The sequence below is a fragment of the Strongylocentrotus purpuratus genome, unplaced genomic scaffold (genome assembly GCF_000002235.5).
Source record: "Strongylocentrotus purpuratus isolate Spur 01 unplaced genomic scaffold, Spur_5.0 spur5_scaffold_18, whole genome shotgun sequence".
Classification (NCBI taxonomy): Eukaryota; Metazoa; Echinodermata; class Echinoidea; order Camarodonta; family Strongylocentrotidae; genus Strongylocentrotus; species Strongylocentrotus purpuratus.
Genome location: NW_022145603.1, coordinates 22,753,458 through 22,771,451, shown reverse-complemented (window position 1 = coordinate 22,771,451; position 17,994 = coordinate 22,753,458). Strand labels below are relative to the sequence as shown.

The 17,994-nt window shown below is 37.8% G+C and overlaps 2 protein-coding genes and 1 non-coding gene across 4 annotated transcripts; 1 reads left to right on the top strand and 2 right to left on the bottom strand.

Moving 5' to 3' along the window:
- Positions 1-3,466: 3,466 nt before the first annotated feature.
- On the bottom strand, positions 3,467-9,972 carry LOC584892 (transcription initiation factor TFIID subunit 11). Of its 2 annotated transcripts, none has more exons than XM_011676680.2 (6): positions 9,915-9,972; positions 9,338-9,552; positions 8,249-8,442; positions 7,505-7,778; positions 5,392-5,566; positions 3,467-4,370 (listed from the first exon to the last, which is right to left on the bottom strand). In XM_011676680.2, the coding sequence occupies exons 2-6, from the start codon at positions 9,534-9,536 to the stop codon at positions 4,055-4,057; spliced, it is 1,158 nt and encodes a 385-aa protein (XP_011674982.1). In that variant the 5' UTR covers positions 9,537-9,552; positions 9,915-9,972; the 3' UTR covers positions 3,467-4,054. The 2 variants fall into 2 exon arrangements, with proteins under 2 accessions (XP_011674982.1, XP_030845347.1); XM_030989487.1 differs by having other exon boundaries at positions 8,249-8,439.
- Positions 9,973-11,344: 1,372 nt separating this feature from the next.
- On the bottom strand, positions 11,345-11,563 carry LOC115925748. The gene has a single exon (XR_004064840.1). It is a non-coding gene; the product is annotated as a small nucleolar RNA U3 (small nucleolar RNA).
- Positions 11,564-12,386: 823 nt separating this feature from the next.
- LOC100890790 lies at positions 12,387-17,257 on the top strand. The gene is made up of 2 exons (XM_003731370.3): positions 12,387-13,191; positions 14,099-17,257. Exons 1-2 carry the CDS (start codon positions 13,018-13,020, stop codon positions 15,167-15,169), a joined length of 1,245 nt encoding a protein of 414 aa, XP_003731418.2. The 5' UTR covers positions 12,387-13,017; the 3' UTR covers positions 15,170-17,257.
- Positions 17,258-17,994: the final 737 nt, after the last annotated feature.

Below are 17,994 nucleotides of genomic sequence, written 5' to 3'. Positions count from 1 at the left end.
TTTTGATGGTTTGATTTTGTAATGTTTGTGTTTTTGATGTTTTGAAATGTAACTGCTCTGTGATACCCACACTCTCACCAACCGTACAAGACCGACCCCATACCGATAACAGACTGTCTAAGATTTTATTATTGACTTTAAAATAATGGCTATTGTAGCTTCTTTTGTTGGAGAATGAAAGCATTTAAATGCATTTCGAAATAATTGGAAATGTTGATATGATGGAATTGATAGGGTTGATGTTAACTACATGTAATGGTTCGAAACAACCGGATAATGCAAATTACTTCTAGTGGGCACATACGTTAAGTGTTTAAACAAGATTAAAAAAGGATGAAAGAGAAAGAGAGAGAACGAGACGGGGAGACAGGGAATATAGAGACAATGAACAGATAGAGACAGACAAAGAGAGAAGGAGAGAGAGAGAGCGGGTAAGAAAATACAGCGAATTGCCCTAAATTACATCACATCGCAATGAATTGACCATGTCACTCATTTGATATTTAATTTTTTGCTTATGAATCAACATAATCTCTATAGAGGAAAAGAAAGAAAAGTGATGACAGTGGCAGTTGCTTCTCTTCTTCTTTTTCTTCTTCTTTTTTTCTTCTTCTTCTTCTGCTTCTGCTCATCTTCTTCTTCTTCTTTTCTTTTTCGTCTTCTTTTTCTTCCTTTGTTTCTGCGTCTTCTTTTTGCTCTTCTACTACTGCTTCTCCTTTTGCTTCTTTTCCTTCTGCCCCATTCCCTTTTGCCCATCATAATGTTCTGCATGTATGGAAAATGCATTTGTAAACTCAATTCAATTAAGATTGATATAGTCTTGTATATTTCATTTTCACGTTTCATGGTTCACTCTCCCCCTCAGTCTCACACACACACACACACACACACACACATACACACTCTCTCTCTCTCTCTCTCTCTTTTCATACACACACATACACACTCTCTCTCTCTGTCTTCACACACACACACACACACATACACAGTTACTCCCTCTGCAATTGCCTATCAGCAATAATTTAAACATACATGTTTCGATTTGGATTGTTTACATCAATATGTTTGTAAATTTTGTATTTATGTTGTAGGGCCTCCACAGAAAACAGTATTTAACTACTGAAAAAAAAAAGACTAATAAATAAATAAATACAAATAAATAAAATAAACAAGAACATTTTTTTTAATGTGGAGAAAGGTCTCCCAAAAAATAGCAAGGCAATACCGGGTAACTTCAAAATAATGACCTTTAAAGGCATCGTTTAACAATGTTAAACCCTAGATGCATGGCCCTACGTGTTATCAGTGTCTGTGATATGAAATATATGGTATAATATTGAACTTCCCTAAACAAATTGCACTTCAAAATGATCAGAAAGTGCCTCAAAAAAAAGTAATAATCCTTGAATGACCGGTTTTACCACACTCGTTTTCCCCAATATACTGTAGTCTTATGAAAACCGTTTGGCAAACACAAAATTTGGTTTCGACTTCCAATCATAAATATCTTGATAATCAGACAGGCCAACGGTTTGTAAAAGTCATGTGGATCCTGACTGACCTAAAGGTTTATAATTATCATTGCAGCATGAGCTAAACCCAGGATTTTGTTTCAGAATCTGAGACAAAGTTACTGGATCCCTTTAATGGGATGTTTTTAGAGCATCAACTGTACAAGAAGAAAGAAAGAAAAATGGGGGTGGGGGCAAAAGCTGTCTACGGTATTCTTTTTGTACAAAGAAAGGCGTGAATGTAAAAACAAAGACTCGCACCCCTCCCCTCCCCCTCCTCCAGTGAAATAGATTGTACCTATTAGTAAATTGTTTTGATGAAGACAATAGGAAATAGGCATACATGTTAAACAATTTACCTTTCATTTTTCTCTCGATAGCATTTATTTATTAAAAGATATTTACAAGAATAATCATCAGAGCATAAATCTGTACAGAAAACTATGTACATGATACTACATGTGCATCATTTTTAAAAGGAAAACTAGATGGAATTCGACTGCGCGCAGTCGAAAATGATGCCTCCGTCATAGAGCAATTTTACAATCCAAAACAGAAGAAATTTTTCAAATTCAAGTTCAATTGTAATCCATTAACAGGTTCTCAGAATATCGTGATTACAAACAATTTCTCATATACATATATGACCCTTTGAACTTTGACCTCATGATCCTAATATCTACCCAGCTCATTGGCTCTGCAAGATATCCAGAGTTAAATAGTAATCCATCTGTCAGTTCTAATGAGAATGCGTTCACAAGCTATTTTTGCAAACATAATGAGCCCATGACCTTGGACCTTATGAACCAAGAATCTACACAGTTCATTGGCTCTGCAAGATACATAAATGATCTAAGTTTGGCAGGAATCCATCAATCTGTTCTAATGATAACGCGATCACAAGCTGTTTTTGCATACATAATGGGCGCTGTGACCTTTGACCTTTGACCTCGTTACCCAAAATCTAATAAGTTCATCGGCTCTGCAAGTAACATACATGACCTAAGTTTGGCAGGAATCCATCAATCGGTTCTTGAGATAACGCGATCACAAGCTGTTTTTGCATACATAATGAGCCCTGTGACCTTTGACCTTTGACCTCGTGACCCCAAAATCTAATCAGTTCATTGGCTCTGCAAGATACATACATGACCAAAGTTTGGCAGGAATCCATCTATCGGTTCTTCAGATAACGCGATCACGAGCCGTTTTGCATACATAATGAGCCCTGTGACCTTTGACCTTTGACCTCGTGACCCCAAAATCTAATCAGTTCATCGACTCTACAAGATACATACATGACCAAAGTTTGGCAGGAATCCATCCATCGGTTCGTCAGATAACGCGATCACGAGCTGTTTTTGCATACATAATGAGCCCTGTGACCTTTGACCTTTGACCTCGTGACCCCAAAATCTAATCAGTTCATCGACTTTGCTAGATACATATATGACCAAAGTTTGGTAGGAATCCATTGATCCGTTCTTCAGATAACGTGATCACGAGAACGGGACGTACGTACAGACGTACGTACAGACGTACGGACGGACGGACGGACGGACGGACGGACGGACGGACAACCCGAAAACATAATGCCTCCGGCTACTTCGTAACGGAGGCATAAAAAGGGTCTTGCACATCAGATAGTAATGTGGGATTCACATGTTTCATTGCATAGAGGAGATTGTTAACAAAAAAATAATAATCTATGGTATGGTAGGAAATTTACCAATTTTTTTCCTTGATGACATTTCTTCATCTATTTTATTTAGATGAATAATCATCAGAGACTCTTAGAGTATAAATCTGTAAAGAAAACCAGATCTGTAATAAAAATCAAGTACATGTATTGTCATCAAACATAAGGCCTTGAATATCAGATTTCATACATATTTTATTACCATACAATCAATGTTTTAATAACATTTCTAAAAATTAATTACTCTCTCCCCCCCCCCCTACCTTGTACATAATGCATGTGTATACATGTACCTGTAATTGAATCTTGAATGCTCTGGAAATGGGCTTAATTTCTCCTCACAAGTCTTAGGATGGAGCGTGAATTACTCCTTTAACTGTTCCATGATGTCATAATTACAATGTCATGATTTGTATGGCTCCATGCATTATCTTCAACTTGGTCTTGATGTAAACACACCTAAAGTCCTCTTGAAATGTGCCGTGTGTCCTCGCATTCTTTTTACAGTTTCCTGCATGTGTTTGGGCTGTAGAGGGGGTACATCCCGAACTGCTACAAGATGTTGCAATATTTGGTAGCTCTTTCGCAATAGCTATCGACCGAAGACAGCCCAAGTCCTCTGGACATTCTCCTAACAGCTTCCAAGATATCCAAGGGTTCAAGTGAGGGTTGCTGCAGTGTCATAGACCTCCAACATTAGTCATCAACCAAACAAGGCTCGAGTCCTCTTGTAATGCGCTGTGGCCCTCAATTGGCATTCTCCTTACAGCTTCCTGTATATTTTTGGGCTGTAGAGGGGGTACATCCCTTTTACTGCATTGTTATAAAGCTCCAAAAGCAGTAATCAACTAAACAAGGCTCGAGTCCTCTTGTAATGCGCTGTGCCTCCCTCGCTTGACATTCTCCTTACAGCTTCCCGTATATGTTTGGGCTGTAGAGGGGGTACATCACCCCATTGCTCCATGACGTCCAGAGCATGCTCAACAATCTCTCCGACGTAAACCTTGGCTATCCCTGACATCGCTATGACGACGTTCTGCGACACGGAGCTCCCGGTAATTGACTGCATGAAGCGTTTGATGGCAGCTTTCGGGAACGAAGATCGCCGGAACATCTCGTATCGGTTGAGCTGTTCCTCTGAGAAGGCTGAGACAAGAATTCTGAAGAGAAAAAAAACAAAGACGGTAGCCAAATATGGGGGTAGAAGCAGATAAAATAATACTTCCTTTCTATTCTTTGTGGAAATTTCCAGATGGTGTGGTCAACTGCCACAAAAAAGTAAGTAAATCTATATTGCCTTCCTGTAAGTGAAGAGGTAAAACAAGTTGTTGCGAACAACACAGGCCCCTAAAACTACTGAACTGGTTTATCTGTGAGTTTTAAAATACACAAATATGAGGCAAACTGAGTTCATGTAATAATAATAACAATCAAAGTGATAGTATGTCTTCTTCACCTAGGGTAGCCTCATCAGTATTAATACTGTTTCTCGCTGAGGGCCCTGCAAAATTATTGTTACACCGGCTTTAACGGAGCTTCCATGAAAAGGCGCTCAAGCATGCAAGGAATTTCTTCCTACCGGGGAACCCATTTACCTCACCTAGGTGGAGTGTGGCAAATGTAGATTGATGTCTTGCCAAAAGACACAAATGCTGTGTGATGTGATGATTGTGATCCACAGTGACGTATCCACTAGACAACAACACCTCTACAATTTCTTTGGCCGCAGCCCCTTTTTTAAAGTGGTTCACCGCATTGTACTGGAGACGATACAAGGCTTAAAGGCATCGTTTAACAATATCAAATCTGAGATGCAAGGTCCTACATGTTATTAGTGTCTGTGATATGGTGTAATATTGAAGCCCTATAAAATTTGCGCTTCAAAATGATCATGAAGTGCCTCAAAGAAGTACAAATCTTTGAGTGACCGGTTTTACCATACTGTACTCATTTTCCCCAATAGAAAAACCGATAGGAAAACGAAAAATGAAATTTTGAATTCCAATCATAAATATATTGATAATCAGACAGGCGATCAGCTTGTAAAAGTCATGGGGTTCCTGACTGACCCAAAGGTTCATAATTATCATTGCAGCAGGAGCTTAATTTTGTTTCAGAATCTGAGACAAAGTTCCCCAATCCCTTTAAGGTGGGTGGTGGCCTAAACTATTAATAACTTACTGCATTTTTTGTCTCTCCTCTGCATCCTGTCTCAATCTCTTCCGGTAGGCCTCCCTGGCTGGGTCGACTGGAGCCGATGGAGCCTGCTCCGTAGGTCCCTTGGAACCTCCCGGAGTGTCTCTCTCCGTCTGTCCTGTATCCCTAGCAGCGCTGCTTGATTCACCTTGGCTAGCTTCTGTAGTAACAGGATCACAAAATGGATTTTTTTTTTTTTTTTTTTTTTGTTTTTGTTTTGTTTTTTTTTTTTTTTTTTAATTTTTTTAATAATTTTTTTAATTTATTTTTATTTACCGGTATTTATTTATTTATTTATTAAAGTGGAATACAGAGTACTTGGCTAATAATTAATTGCATATAGATATCATGTGAGCATCAAGCAAGTGTATGAATGGTATTGGAACATGTATAATGTTTCCTGTATCCCTAACAATTTCTCCTTGGCTAGCTTCTGTAGTAACAGGATGATTTTTTTTTTTTTTTTGGGGGGGGGGGGGGTTTTAAACTTTTTTTGTTGATTTTTTGATTTATTTTTTAAAGTGGAATACAGATTTGATGGCAAAATTTCATTTAAATTGTATCATAATTTTATAAAGGATGTCATTTTAGACGCACTTCTGCAAAGATTCACCCCCCCCCCCCCCAAAAAAAAAAATAATAATAATAAATAAATAAATAAATAAATAAAAAAGAAAAGAAAAATTAATAAAAAAATAAAAATAAAATAAAAATAAAGAAAGAAAGAAAGAAAGAAAGAAAAATAGATAAATCAAACAATTTAAAAATGTGTTTGAAGACTGAATATTGATCAAAGAATACATAATTTGGGTTTTCTGTTGTACGCAAAAAACCTAAATTTTGTATTCTTTCATCAACATTCAACTTCAAATACATTTATTTTGAAAACCCTTGCAGAAGTGTGTCTTAAATAACACCCTCTTTCACATTATGATACAATTTAATTGAAATTTTGCCATCCACATCTGTGGGCTCCAAACACTCAAGGGAATTCCTGTTTTCCTCTTAAAATACTATTCACATGGTTAAGAATTGGTATTACTCAATTAGACAAGAAACCAAGACATGTTGAAGCCTCATACATTCTTTTCAACAGTAGGCCTGAAAAAAAAGCCCCCTAAAATACAGAACCAACAAGATGACATACAAAGATATCAGGGCATCGTTTCACAAAACCAGCATAAGTACAAGTTCGGTGACATCCCATTGAAGTTTGTGTTAAATTTAATGTGCACATTTCAATGAGTTGTCATTGAACTTGTACTTAAGATGGTTTCGTGAACCCCTGCCCTGGGAAAAGCCTGAAGAATATCACCCTTGTACTCAAAAGGATAAAAACTGCTGGAAGAATCATAGCCCTAAATGTTGCGATTTGCTAGAGTTTCTTGTCACCAAAAAACAGCGAAAATTAAAGGGGGTGTAGCATGATGAGACTACCGGTATGTGTCTTTCCCGTGGCCTGAATCGGGGTCAATCTGGGATTAATACGACTACGGACGACACAACCGCAGTATTCATGTGCGTGCAACATATACGAAAAACGAAACATGAGAACTTTGGTCTGTTTCGCAAAAGCTAGCGCATACTGACCGTTAATCAAGTCCATTCGTTTACGTGCAGTTGTCTAAAATAAGTTATAGATGGCGTTAAATTTGCCATGCTGCACCCCCTTTAACACTTACATATCATAAGTGCTACTCCTTGCACAGACTCTTAACCCTCATCCTGTTGCCATGACGAAACTGCATACTGTAAGCCAACCATTATGTTATTCAAAGAAGTTTATGGACACACACTAAAAAAGAGTTAACCATGACAATTTGCAAAAGCTTCATGCTGCACAAGATTCTGGCTTAATAGAATCATTAGAGCGCTTTTGCAAACACGACGGGAGAATTACCGGGATAAAAGTCTTCCGTCGTGTTTAGGGAACGAACGCTATAATGGCCGCGTACGGTTGTGAAAATCAACAGGACGGAAAAGATTCTGGTTTGCGCATGCGCAGATTGTTTTTTCGCTCGTGTTACCGTCGTCTTTGCCTTCCGTCATCTTTGCGAAAGCACGCTATTCTTTACGACCACACAGTGTCATTACTTACCGGCACTGCTCCCTGCGACATCTTCACGCTCACTCCGTTGCCTTGACGATGGCCCTGCCTCCTCATGGAGTCTAGGCCTGCTGATTGAGTCCTCCAGGCTACCCCCTATCCCGCTGAAGAGGGGCAGCTGTACGCCCCCCGACTCTTCATCTCTATCCTCGTCTTCTTCCTCTTTCGCTCTTGTTTTGGGTGTTTCTTCTCTCTCCTTTTCATCCTCTTCTTCTTCTTCCTTTCCACTGTCATCTTCCTTTTCACTGTCATCATCCAAGGTTTCCTGAAAGTAAGTTGAAACTAATCATGAGTTCTGGGGCCTGTTTCATAAAACTTGTTTTCAATATCTTATATAAGCTACTAAAATCCTGGCATTTGATTGGCCAAGACCAAATTTTCAGAAATCAGATAGGATTAAAGTTGAAACCAATCATAAGTTCTGGGCCCTATTTCATAAATCTTGTTATCGATAACAAGTTACAATAGCTTTTATAAGCTACTGAAATCATGGCATTTGATTAGCGAAGACCAAATTTTCAGAAATCAGATAGGATTAAAGTTGAAACTAATCATGAGTTCTGGGCCCTATTTCATAAAGCTTATTATCAATAACCAGTTACAATATCTGTTACAAGCTACTGAAATTGTGGCATTTGATTGGCCGAGAGCAAATTTGTCATAGAAATTTAGCAAGTTTTATAAAACTGGGTGCTGATACGACAGAAAATATATTCGGAGAGTAACCCTTCTCACCTGTTCTTCCTGAGTTTTTGGTGTGGAGGGGCTAGTAGTGTTCTCCTGGGAGACCACGCCCGGTGACAAGCTACTGGTAGGAGAGAGGGGCGGGGGAGTGAGGGGCGGGGAGGACAAGATGGAGAGGTCATCCTCGTCCTCCTCTGTCTTGGAACACTTCACTGGTGGCTCATCATCCTCTTCGTCTTGCTCTCCTGCAAGGGGGAAAAAGGGTCATTAGTAATGATTACCCATTAGTAAAGCACAAATGAACAAGATATATGCACAAATAAGACTGATATTCCTAATCCTAAGTATAAATCCCAAGTAGGAAATTGTACAGCTATTACCATTTATCTTTGATGAAATAAAGCCAAAAGCAAATTACCGCCAGAATATATGTTGGAGTAGCCCCATGAAATACCTGTTAATTTAACATGTAAAGACCATCTGTTGACAAATACAGCCTTGAATGGTATTTATATACAGGTTTCAAATCAATGCATTTTATGACGTTGGTGTTAAATGTAGTACCATTATGTAAAGACAATCTGTTGACAAAAATGGTCTTGAATCATTTGAATGGTGTTTGTATCCAGGTTTCACTGTATTTTATGATTATGGTGCTTAATGTAGTGACATGTAAAGACCATCTGTCAACAAATATGGCCTTGAATGGTGTTAATGTACTTTAGAATACCGGTAAGCTACGACTTATTGGCTTGAAGTTGAACCTATTGTCATTACAGTGGTTTAGAAGCTACTTAGCCAATCGCATGCAATAATATATACTTGTGTAAACAACATTCATTCAATTTGTTTGTTAGCTCAATATTTGTATGTTTGTTAGCTTATAATTGTACATGTACATCTATTTTTATTGTGCACGGACCTGCACGCTGCGGAAGAACAGTCTTTGGCTGAAGTGGGTGATGAGCAAAAATCAAATGAACTGAACTGAAGTGAACTGAGGTTTTACGACTAAATGTAGTAACATGTAGAGACCAACGGCCATCTGTTGAAAAATATGGCCTTGGGCTTGAATGGTGTTTATATACAGGTTTCAATGATTTTGGTGCTAAATGTGGGACAAAATGAGGACCGACTGACCGATATCTTTGGAATCATCAAGACCAGGAGACCTTGCAGCAATCCCATCTCCATCATCATCTGAAGAAGAAACGTCGCTGGATGAGAGATAGAGGTCATCTAGATGCGCCATCTTGGCCGGTGGAGCTGGGGGCTTGGTCTCTTCTTCCTCATCCGAGTCTTCCCTCCATTCATATTCGTCATCTCTGCTGGCGGCCATTTTTGTCTATTCCAAGCTGTTCATTTATATAAAATAATGTCTTAATGATAAAAATGCAGCATTATCCTCTAAATAATAAAAAAAGAACTTAGTCTACTAAAAATAGTAACTGATCTAATAACATTTGCATTACTAGAATAGTAGAAGACGAAGAAGCAGAGGCAAGAAGAAGAAGCAGAGGCAAGAAGAAGAACACTCACTGCGGTCCCACACCTTGCAATTCGTGTTAACTTTAGCTTTAGCGCTCAAACCTTGGTTTCGGCCCACACAAACGCTTATTTACGCCTCAAAGCCATTAAAACGGAGTGCTTAGATTAATAATAAGAGTACAGTACCCTTAATTTATCAAGCTAAATCTATTCTAATTGGCAAACTTACTATAAATATCCAGACAAAAATAATCACCAAGTCAAAGAATAGCTTTGTTTGCCTGCTATCGATCACATTTGTGATCGCAAAGCTAGGTGTTGGTACTAGTTGGTTTAATTGATTGATTGATTGATTGATTTGAGTTTATTCGTCTACAATGTGGAAATATGCTTTCCACCAGCAATACAATAATACGAGAAACAGAGTACAATAATATGAACATATGAACAATTAAGCAAACAATTTCAGAACAGAAAAGATCTCGTCATATTTCACATAAATAATACAAAATTGTTTAAGCCATCCAAAATTGTTAAACTTGATTAGATGATTAGAAATATCTTTGAAATAGCTTTATGATAACAGTTTATAAATTCAAATAATTATGATCATTATTGCTATTGTTATTATTATTAATAATATTATTATTATTATTATTATTATTATTATTATTATTATTATTATTATCTCTTAACGAATTGGTTGAACATGTGGATAGAGTTTGGTACGAAGGATTGGCGGAATCGTGCTCGGTTTGTGCGTGGGACGTTTAATCGAATTCCAGAACGGTTGAAAGAATACTGGGTGTTGAGAGGGTGACTTTGATCGTTCATGATTTTGTTTGTTTTGGACATGAGTCTCTGTTCGAACAAACAGTATTTTGTTTATGTTATAATTCCAGCGGCATGTCAGAGTTTGACGGGATCAAGGAGTTACAGTGTAAGCTCAACCTCATGCTCAAGCAAGCAAGCATGCCTAAGTTTAGAGCTAGTATTAGTCAAATAAAATTAAAAGGAAACAAATTAACAAAAAGAAAAACAAATAGGTTTATATATATATATCTAAATAATATGTGTATAAATATAAATTGGCCGATTAGATTATTACTATAAACAGGGATATGTGAGTTCAATATCCCTGCTATATATAGGCCTAATTAATACTGATTAGTGATGAATGGAAAAACCTCACAAATCACAAACATATCGTAAAATTTGTAATAGTCTGGTTTTTAAAACAAATCCATAGCTAGCTCCTAGTAGGAGCTAGTCAAATGCCAGTCATCTAGTCCTATATCTGTTTAATTTAGCTTATAATTGATTACCATTACCTTTCATGTCTGTACCTTTCCTATTGCACCTTTGTATATATTTATCATGTATATCATCTTTTGCACAAGCTGCGCCTTGAGCGTTTGACTGACAAGTGGATTTGGCGCCTTATACTAAAATCTTAAATATTATTAGTATACGAGTAAAAATTAAAATCACAATTATGGCGTAGAATTGAAGTTCCCATTGTGGTTTGACTTTAAAAGTTCAATTTTCTGTCTTGCTCGTCAGGTAATCAAGTTTACTTAGATCTTCCTTGCTTGTGAGTACAAGTTAGTTGGTAGCTTTACGTTTCGTACCTTACTTTTCATGTTCAATAAAAAACTAACCACTCAGAATGCGTTTCCCTCCTCCTCTTCCTCGCAAAGGAAGAAGAGGAACGGTCATCAATGACAACGAGCGAGTTATCGAGAAGATAACACTCGAAGTCCGCTTCGCGCTCAGAGGGAAACGCTACGACTCTTCATCGTGGTTAGGTGTGGGGACACTAGTGTGTCGTAAGAGAACGATACATACTATAGAAATGATCCCTAAAAGTATGATCTTAATTCAACATGCAATTTATGAAATATATATAAATTTAAGATGATTGCTCTTAAACCGGTTACTATTTCTACAAAACATGTAATTATTTTGCAAATATTGCCGCATTACCATCATTTAATTTAATTTTTGTAAGTACAAAATAAAATTAATTACTTATTGTCAGAGAAAGTATATACATTTTGATTAGAAACTTATTGTCTTAGTGAACTTTCTGACAAAAGAGGGGGAAACTGTTACATAGGAGAACATTAGAAGAGCTGCTTTGAATAATATAATGAATATTCATTTCCTAGTCTATACATTCAGACATTAAAACACGATCCATGCGTTTATTTAAAATGTGTGTTGATATTCGTTAGCGGTAAAACGTTGATACATGTTATTTCAAAGCTGGGTTCTAAATTGAGTAGTTTCTCTGTAACAAGAAATGTAACTTCCTATGTAAATGTGATTTCATGGGCATTGTACTAGGGTTGAAGGGGTTGAAATATAACCTCTAACTCTGTCTTCTACATTTGCCTGATTTAAGTGCTCCATTTTTTAATGTTTTTGAAAGAGATGTCTAAAAGCAAGATATGTTGTCTATGGAAATCCATGTAATTTATCTACAGACTACAGTCATGCTGAATAAATCGTGGTACCCTCCCCACCAAAATAATCTTTTAAAAGTATAGAGTCTGTATTCTAGGACTATACAAAATACGTAATGCTTATAAATATTCCGGCAGCGCGTGTGATGCAATCGATTGAAAATAAACACGGAAGTAAACACGTAAACCGCATACTTGCTGCACTATTGCAATGCATGCACCCACGGCCAGTACATGTACGTATGTGCCTGGCCACAGCCAAACTGTACACAATCATTAAGGACTTTTGTGTTATTACGTGTCTTGGTCAAAGGTGGTGCAATACGTCGAAATCGCATTCTTGCTCGGCTCGGGATTTCTGCAAGTTTTATGTACCGGTATATATAGTCGCCTGTCAGAAATTAACAATCATTTGAAAATTTCATCTAAAGTTATGGGGCAGGCGCAGGCTACTGTTAATTGTGCAATTGGACTTGAATAGATCACCATCACAATCAGTCATGTTGTGTGCAGTAGATCTACAGTCTACAGAACACAGTTAGAGAGAGCGATGCCGATATACCAGTGGTAGATATATCATAATCATATATCATATGTATTGATTTGAAGCGAAATGAAACATTGGAGAGCTGAGTTCGTAGCTGAATGCATTAGTCTAGTCAATATCAACAGTGAGATTGAAAGTCACAGACATAATTAATTATCCATCCAGGCTCTTTTCTGCATCTCCAGATTATATTGTGAATTCCAGTCTGAATTGGACATCAAGATTTTTCTCTGATGACATAATTGTGACATCAAGCAATTACCACTTAATCATTTCTTGTTGAACTTGGAGTTAGTTAAATTGAAGATCAAATCAACATGGCGACTGAAAGGACCATTGCCAGAGACTTTCATGACTTGATGAAGAACATCAAGAGCTTCTCTGACGGCCAGGCTGCCGTCACTAAGTGGGATGACGAAAATGTTGGGACCTTTGAAGTCACCATCTCACCAAATGATGGATTCTTTAGGGAAGGGGAGTTTGTTTTTGAGGTAAGTTTATTAATCATCATCATCTTGATTATAAGGAGAGGCTGATCTTAATTCTTTCACTTCTTCAGAAGTTCAGAGTTGGTTATGTTCCACAGGGTCCGGGCTAACTCGGACCAGGGGACAACTCGGCCGAGCTACAAAAACGGACATTTTTTGTCATTTTACCCTAACTCTAACCCTAACTCTAACCCTAACCCTAACCCTAACCCTAACCCTAAACCTAACCCTAAACCTAAACATGCAAAAAATGACCGTTTTTGCATCTGGGCCGAGTTGTCCCCTGATCCGAGTTAGCCCGACTCCATTCCACAGTCTCTGAGCGACGGGGGATCAATGTCTTAAATGTTGCACATGCACAGCACAGCACAGGGTACTGAGCTAGAGCTGAGAGTACAGAAGTTTTGATCATATTAGATTAAATCATAATTCAGACCACTGCCATTTAATGTGAAATATTAACCAACATCATTTACCTAAACCTGTATAAACTATCTATATTATTTATATCCTAACAAGGAAATTTTGGTGGGAAAAGTAAAATGCTCATTAAAATAATGATAACCTAAGCTAAGAGAATAACTACTAGTGGTGTTTAGCCCTTTCTTATAAGGACTTTGTGTAGACAATTTGTACTACTCACCGACTCTCAGACTCGATGTGATATATATGAAGAAAGAAAATGATTAAAATGTTGTAGGATATCGATTGAGAGCCTCAAGTTATGTCTGTTGAATGACATGGGTTGACGCCCTTTTTTGTCAGAATAATTTATGAATATATAACTGCATAGATGGATAATGCAGTGTCATTTGCTTACCGTTAAACCATTTTACTGAAATTTATGGATGATTTCATAAACCTTACCAAGACATTGCAAATCTAGGAATTGTTTTTTTATTCTTCCCAGATTGTGATGGAATCCTGTGATGATCTCCCAAGATTCTACTGTAAGACGGCCATCTACCATCCCAACATCGACACCATGCAAGATCCCGATGGCGAAATATGCCTCAATCTCTTTGACCCTGACATGTGGACGTCAGACAGCAGCATGCAGGATATCGTCCAGGGCTTGCTGTTCTTGATTTACAACCCGAACTTGGAGGATCCCCTGTGCGGCGTGGTCTCATCCACGGACATGGAAGAATTTGGGAGGGATGTTGAAAAGTCGATAGCGGGCGGAAGAATCGGTGACTTTCAGTTCCCCGTGAACGCAAGGTATGCAAGGCTGCATCCTCCTGCGGATAAGCAGGTGGATAATAAGGAAGAGGAGAAGGGGGATGAGAAGGCAGATGAGAGAGGGAGTGGGAAGGTAGGAAAGGATGGACAGATAGATGGAGGAAAGGAAGGAGAGAAGGATGGAGAGAAGACTGGACTGATAGAAGAAGTGAAGGAAGGTGATGAAGGAGAGAAGACAGGAGCGGATGGATGCAAGGAAGACATGGAGGAAAAGATTGAAGAGCACTCGGAGGATAGATACTTCGGGATCAAAGAGTACATGCCATATGCGGATGATGATCAAGGTCATGATGACGAGGAGGATGTTTCTGATGAGGAAGACGACGAGGGGAGTGATAATGATTCCTGCATGCTCTACGATGACCTCAGCATTGACTATGATAGCGATGTCGTGAACGATGAGGACCTCTTCGATCTCATCGATGAGATGAATAACCAAGAGGGTCATGTAGATGATGAAAACCGCAAGAACCTTGATGACTCTGAAAGTGTCATCAGTTGGAGCAAGATGGTCTATGGGGCAGAAAATAAATCTTATGTTGACAAACTACAAGTTCTAATTGAGGACCTATCCACTGGCCTAAATAATAGTACTTCTTCCCAAGTGGCGTTTAAGGAACCTGGAAATGCTGCTGGATCAGCATCTACCGGAGTTCTTCCAAGAGCTCAGAGAACTACTGTTGAATCGCGATTCTACCACGCCCTACAGACTCGTGCCTTCAGAAGATGGTTGGTTTGATGATGATGTCATAGGGGAAGCGCGATGGCTCAGTGGTAGAACAATTTCAGTGCGCTCATGCCCTAATTTGGTAAAGCATTTAAATTCCTCATAACCAAGTCCCTCAAAGAGGGCTTAGAGCCGTTAGTCCTCTGGTTGCTTACTTACAATTGATGCATACACATGTTTTCTTAGCAGTCGGGTAAAAAAAAAAACTAATGGTGATGAATGCTGTAAATCTGAACCCCAATTGGTCTCAGACTTTTCAGACTGGAAGTATTGATACTACATGCATACATCACATGCAAACAGACTGTATAAGGTTCAATCCAGACATCCTTCCAAAAAGTTGGTACATGTATGGAGCACTGAATGTACATAATCACAAGTTCACTCATTCTTGCCAAATTTCCACTTCATGAAGATGGATAAGTTTGGTCTCTGTTCAATGTTTATAGTTTATACAGTGGAACCTCCGTTATAACAAGATCCTTTGGACCCTAAGGAATATGTTGACATCAGGGTAAAAAAACAAAAGAATGTAAAGAGCTCGGACCAGCAAAATCACCTTGTTCAAGAATCAAGATCATTTATTGTCATGTAAGAAATACATAAAATTCATTTTTGGACATTTGAAGGTGCATACATGCATGTACATGTAAATGAATAAATACATATAAAATAATTACCAGATACCTCGTTATACCGGAGCTCTTTAAAATGAGGTTCCACTGTATATCCCTAATCAGTCTGAGACATATATGTGACTTCTTATAGGAATGAGTGCAGTTGTGAAAATATGAGTAACATGTTTTTCTTTCAAGGGTATTATTTACGTTTGGGCCCAACTATACATGTGCAGGCCCATTCTTGGCCGATAAATTTGTCTTCCATTCTTGTATAGCTAACTGGTGGCATTAATAGATATGTCTTCAGGTTCATGATTAGATTTTGGCGGTAACTACATAAATAAGAGAACTTTTCTATAAAGGAAATACATTTGTTTGTTAAAAAATTATTATACTAAAAAAGATTATCGCCTCCAGAATTGTTGTCCCATGATTATGTATCTGTACTATATGCACTATCGTAGTTAATTTCCTGTTTTGTATGTGTACTTTTAACTGAAAAGTGCTGTTCAAATGTGTCCATTCGTGTGGCATACAATGCTCAAAACCACAGCTTTCAAACATATGAATACAATTGAATGCTTTGTCATGTCATGTACTGTAGGTGAATTTGATGTTACACCATCGTTTGTTATATTTTGCCTATTTTATCAAATATTGTGTTGAGTATAGTGTGCAATAAATCATTTTGTCTTTTCTAAAAAAATATTCCTTTCCACCAGGGCCCCGTCTTACCAAAAAGTTGCTATTGATCTAAATCAATTGCAAGTCCTCCAATCAATCACAAGTATGCAGTCTCCTATCTCTTATGTACATACATGTAGTTGCGATTGATATCGACTCTTCGTAAGACGGGGCCCTGAATTTATATATCCAGCTTAATGCAGTGGCCTTTTTAAAGGGATAACAGATTAACAGGCAGAAAAAGATTTTGCCCATTTATGTAGGAAAAAAGATAGTATTTTGTAATTTCTTTATATCACAGGATATTTTTGTTAAATTAAATTTAAAATGTAATCAAATTATTTAGCCTTGTGGTGCCTATTGGTCATCTATACCTTACTATTGATTCTCTCTATTTTTGGGATTGTTTTGTAAGAAAATGATTTAAAGAAACTGCATTTGCTCAATACAAATATGTAGTCAGTCTGCAGGTTCAGATTTTGTTTAGACACTTTTTCAAAACTTAATATAATTTTGTGTAAAGGAGATTAGCACTTGTATATCCTGCTGCATATCATTATTTTCATGGTATTTTGTATGTAATGTTCTTAGAACTTTCTGTAATCATGATGTATTACAAATTGTTATCATTCGAGACTATTGATATTTAAAAAATCTTAGTCATTATTCATGAGTGCGGAAATTGATTGTATATCAGTTGAACAATTCAAAAGAGAATCCAAAAGTAACATTTTGGTGAATGTTATTACTGCCAGATCATTGGATCATGTAATAAAAATGTATACAAAAGTATGTATTTCAGGATATTTTCACTATGGTCTTTATTGTGGTCAACTTCTCCTTCTCCCTCTCTCTCTCTCTCTCTCTCTCTCTCTCTCTCCTTCCCTCTCTCTCTCTCCCTCCCGGTAGAGGTGTCAGTCCAGTGGATATGTCGCTGAATGTTCAAAACTATGGATAAAACATGTCCGGCACATGGTTAAAAAGGACATGTATATGTACATTGCTTTAGAGGGAGCGTGACTTCCAACAAATTTGTGTAAGTTTATAATGTTCTTTCCAGTCTAAAAAACTCTCCTGTTGCTTTAAAAAAATCTGAGTTAATGTAAATCTGAAGATGTAGGGGAGGGGCTTGAGTACCCCCCCCCCCCCTCCCCCTCCCCCCAAAAGGAAACTGCTTCTGCTTGTAATCACCTTTGAGTTTAGGCACTATCCATTGTTGTTTAGGCAGGAAGTGCGTATTAGAGAAACAGAAGCTTGAAAAAGCATCAGGATTTTAGTCACAAGGGGATTTCCCTTATTGTGCAATCACCATGAAATGAACAATGTAAGAATGACCATCAGGATATCTCCATGCCATATATTTTGTGAGTCATGTGATATCATGCAGGGGAAAAATACTTATACAATTTTGAGGGCTACTTTTCAAGCTTGCCTGAAAATAACTCTCTTTAATTCGTTTTGCATTGAACTCTATGCAAATTTGGGGGGCTCTTTTAAGACTTTCAGGGGCTACTTCGCCCCGAGCCCCCGTGT

Coding starts and splice junctions, on each gene's coding strand:
- LOC584892 (XM_011676680.2), bottom strand. CDS start 9,536: ATGGCCGCCAGCAGAGATGACGAATATGAATGGAGGGAAGACTCGGAT. Junction 5,567..7,504: donor TGTCGCAGGGAGCAGTGCCG/GTAAGTAATGAC, acceptor CTGTTACTACAG/AAGCTAGCCAAGGTGAATCA. Junction 4,371..5,391: donor GAGGAGAGACAAAAAATGCA/GTAAGTTATTAA, acceptor TTTTCTCTTCAG/AATTCTTGTCTCAGCCTTCT.
- LOC100890790 (XM_003731370.3), top strand. CDS start 13,018: ATGGCGACTGAAAGGACCATTGCCAGAGACTTTCATGACTTGATGAAG. Junction 13,192..14,098: donor AAGGGGAGTTTGTTTTTGAG/GTAAGTTTATTA, acceptor TATTCTTCCCAG/ATTGTGATGGAATCCTGTGA.